General features: G+C 43.9%; 1 protein-coding gene across 1 annotated transcript; it reads right to left on the minus strand.

Moving 5' to 3' along the window:
• Nucleotides 1-2,145: 2,145 nt before the first annotated feature.
• Nucleotides 2,146-3,081, minus strand: LOC108789693 (olfactory receptor 1019-like). Its single transcript, XM_018559775.1, has one exon. It carries the CDS (start codon nt 3,079-3,081, stop codon nt 2,146-2,148), a length of 936 nt encoding a protein of 311 aa, XP_018415277.1.
• Nucleotides 3,082-4,226: the final 1,145 nt, after the last annotated feature.

Consider the following 4,226-nt stretch of genomic DNA (forward strand, 5'->3'; position numbering starts at 1 on the left):
TTTTTCCTGCCAACTTCCTCATAATCGGGGCACATGGCACTGGTATTGGTATTTAGTATCGGCGACTACCGCAAAAAAAGATCAGTACTCGTACTCAATACCAGAAAAACAGTATCGGTGCATTTATATATATATATATGCTATGGGCCCTAGCGGTGGAATAGGGCCCCATTAGGTTGTTGAGGCAAATGAAACATAGAACAGTTTCAATTGATGACAACTCTAATTGAAATCTACAGTGTAGAGACAACTTCAGATGCAAAAGAGGAGTCTTTGGATCTTGCCATCTTACTCACAGCTCATTAGGGGGCCTCCATCACATTTTTGCTATGGAGCCCCATGATCTGTAGTTACAGCCCTTTAAATATACAGTATATATATTTACACACACAGCGCTGGATTTACTCTCTCTACTGCCCCAAGGCCAGGTTCCTCAATGTGCCCCTCCCCTACCCGCCACACCGCCCTTATGGAGAATGGCAGACCTTCAGGCTGCATACAAGTGATCTCGGCATCATTGCTGGGATCACTTGTACAAAACAAGCGGCGGCTTCCCCCGCTGTACATTTAGCTCTGCTTGCCCAAAGCAGGGCTAAATGTAGAAAACAACTACCCAGCCGGCACCCAGAACTGCATGTCCTGGGCATCGGGAGATCGGAATTCCACACCCCTGCTGCCCCTCTAATCCCTGCTGCCCCAAGGCCGAGCCTCGGTTGGCCTTGTGGAAATCTGGCCCTGAAGACAGTTGAAGGGGTATAGCAAATATCTCCTGCATGTGGGTGGTAGGCATTTTATAAGAGTAGCATCAATTTTTGCCTTCAACCTAAAGAGTTTGGTAGGTGGAAAATCAGGGCTAAATGTAGAAAACAACTACCTGCCCGGCGCCCAGAACTGCATGTCCTGAGCATTGGGAAATAGGAATTCCAGACCCCTGCTGCCCCAAGGCCGGGCCTTGGTTGGCCTTGTAGGAAATCAGGCCCTGTGCGCACAACACGCTTAATGTGTGATGTCAAAAGATATCTCCAAAACCAGTATCTATCCTATTTATAATATAAGTGGAAAGCTGTAGTTATATGAATTATAAAAGTTTTAGGCCCCATTCACACGTAGCGATTTATCGCGAGAAGTCGCCGGCTAATGATATTAAATGGAGCTGTCTTAGCTCCATGTCGCGCGTCGCTCGTCGCAGTCGCAAGTCGCTTCTACAGGACACTTTTTTTGGCGGATTTTGCTTTTTTCTAATGGAGCCCGACAGAGAAGGTCGCGCTACCGTCGCTGGATCGTCGACGGAACGCCGCCCCAAAAGTCGCGCCATCCCGGCCGCTGCAAAAGGTATGTCGCTACGTGTGAATGGGGCCTTATTGTTCACAGAGTAAATGTATTAAAAAGCATTTAAGAACTACATAGATCCCTCTGCCACCTGATATTATATTAGTAGGTGTAGTCCTGAAATAAGGAAACATATAAAGTATCAGCGTCCCTCTATTTCTTGGTTGTCAATACCACTCTGTAAACGTTCATCGATAATAAATCCTTGTGAACTCATTAATCATCCAAAGTATGGGCGCAAAGTTTGTCCAAGAAGTGACTACTATTCTAAAGAAATGAACTCCCCCTTTATCCACAAGGGAGTCTGCCAAAAGGGTGTTGTGAAGAAGAAGAACTCCAACTATAGGATCTAACCTTTTATATATGCTTTAAAAAAATTGGCATCTATGAAAATGTTGTAATATCCAATTGTAGACTAATCATGTATTGTTGCAAACATATGAGGACCATTGCACCCCAACTTGAAAAATTACGTATAGGAGTCATGCCCTATTAGTGATGGGCCGAACACCCCCCGTGCTTGGTTCAAATTCGAACTCAAACTCAATGCAAGACTATGGGGGCAGAACTTTGAAAATCAATTGACCGCATTTTGAAGGCTTATTTGCAATTTATTGGCCATAAAAGGTGTATGGGGATCTGGGTACTGCTCTGGGGGACATGTATGGGGATCCGGGCACTGCCCTGGGGGACATGTATGGGGGTTCGGGTACTGCCCTGGGGGACATGTATGGGGATCCGGGTACTGCCCTGGGGGACATGTATGGGGATCCGGGTACTGCCCTGGGGGACATGCATTCCTGTGACAAGTAGGAATCAAAACGATTTTTGTATCACTTGGACAAGAAGCCTCTTCACCTCTTGGTTCCTCAGACTGTAGATTAAGGGATTCAGCATCGGGGTCACTGCTGTATAGAAAACAGAGGCCACCTTGTCTTTTATCTCAAATGTCCCTGAATTTGGACGCAGATATGTGAAGAAAACTGCTGTAAGGAAGGTCGAGACACAAATAATATGTGAGGAGCACGTACTGAAGGCCTTCTGCCTGCCCTTTGAAGTTGTCATCCTAAACACTGACATAAAGATGAGAATGTATGAGAGGAAGATTGTTGCCAATGTATATATTCCAAAGGTCGCTATAAGAATACCACTGACCATATCACAATGAAGAGTATTTGAACAAGATAGTCTCATCAGCGGCGGGATGTCACAGCAGTAATGGTCAATGAGGTTCGATCCACAGAATGGAAGACTGAACACACAACTGGTCTGCACAACTGACTGTAAGAAGCTAACAAAGGAAGAATAAAGGACCAAACCAAAACATTTCTTCCTGGTCATGATCAAGGTGTAGTGGAGAGGGTGGCAGATAGCCACATAGCGGTCATAGGACATGGTGGAGAGAAGGATAGACTCAGTGCACCCCAATGCACAGAAGAAGTAATATTGGACAGCACAACCAAGAAACGAAATTGTCTTCTTAGAGGAAACAAAGTGAGACAACATATTCGGAGTGATAGCTGAGGAGTAAAAAAGGTCTACCAAAGAGAGGCAACTCAGGAAGTAATACATTGGAGTGTGTAGGCTGGAGAAGACACAGACAAGGGCTATCATCCCCACATTCCCTACTATGGTCACCAAATAAACCAGAAAAATTAACATGAAGAGGAACGGGACAAGTTTGTTATCATCAGTTAATCCAGAAAACTCAAACATGGTCACTCGTGTCCTGTTTTTGATATCCATTGACATCTCTTTCTACAATGATGAAATAAAACCTCAATCTCTAACAGCTGCCAGGATAATACAAATTAACAGCAAGCAGCAACGGTTATGCATAGTGAGAATATTAACGTTAATGTCATGAACTTCCTTTTAAATGTAATAAGGTTGAAATAATACATTGTAAGAAAAGGAAATCCTCTGGAACTTCTCAAACTTTTCATGGCTTTGAAATAATGTTCCTGTTTCAGGAAAGTCTTACTTCATGCGATTTATATCTGCAACACATGATGCATCTGTACGGTCAGTAAGTTGTAGATATGATAATAAATACAAAATATTGTGGTGTACATAGCGCATTTCACACCCAGAAGAGAGCATTATTTTTTTTACTGCTCTGCTCTGCTCTGTATAACTATAAGATTCAATAATAATAATAATCATGAAAATAAACAAATAATAATGGCCAGAAGAAGAAGAAGAAGGCGCCCTTTACATTGGTGGTCATTGGGAAGATTTCACCTTACATTGGTAGTCAGTAACAAGAATGCCCCCTTATATTGGTGGTCAGTGAGAAGAATGCCCCTTACATTGGTGGTAAGTAGGAGGATGCCCCTTACATTGGTGGTCAGTGAGAAAAATGCCCCTTACAATGGTGGTCAGTAACAAGAATGCCCCCTTATATTGGTGGTCAGTGAGAAGAACGCCCCTTACATTGGTGGTAAGTAGAAGGATGCCCCTTACATTGGTGGTCCGTGAGAAGAATGCCCCTTACATTGGTGGTAAGTAGGAGGATGCCCCTTACATTGGTGGTCAGTGAGAAGAATGCCCCTTACATTGGTGGTCAGTGAGAAGAATGTCCCTTACATTGGTGGTAATTAGGAGAATGCCCCTTACATTGGTGGTTGGTGGTAAGTAGGAGGATGCCCCTTACATTGGTGGTCAGTGAGAAGAATGCCCCTTACATTGGTGGGTAAGTAGGAGGATGCCCCTTACATTGGTGGTCAGTGAGAAGAATGCCCCTTACATTGGTGGTAAGTAGGAGGATACCGCTCATGTTAGGCCACGACTGTTGGTGGTCAGTGTAATGAATGTGTTACATTTCAGAAAGCCATGCTAAATTAATATCTGTACACTATCAAACATTCTGAGTGTTTGTGACTTCCATCTGCCTA

The sequence above is a fragment of the Nanorana parkeri genome, unplaced genomic scaffold (assembly GCF_000935625.1).
Source record: "Nanorana parkeri isolate BGI_ZX_2015 unplaced genomic scaffold, ASM93562v1 scaffold416, whole genome shotgun sequence".
NCBI lineage: Eukaryota > Metazoa > Chordata > Amphibia > Anura > Dicroglossidae > Nanorana > Nanorana parkeri.

Excerpts from the sequence above, each read along its gene's own strand:
- LOC108789693 (XM_018559775.1), bottom strand. The coding sequence starts at position 3,081 with ATGTCAATGGATATCAAAAACAGGACACGAGTGACCATGTTTGAGTTT.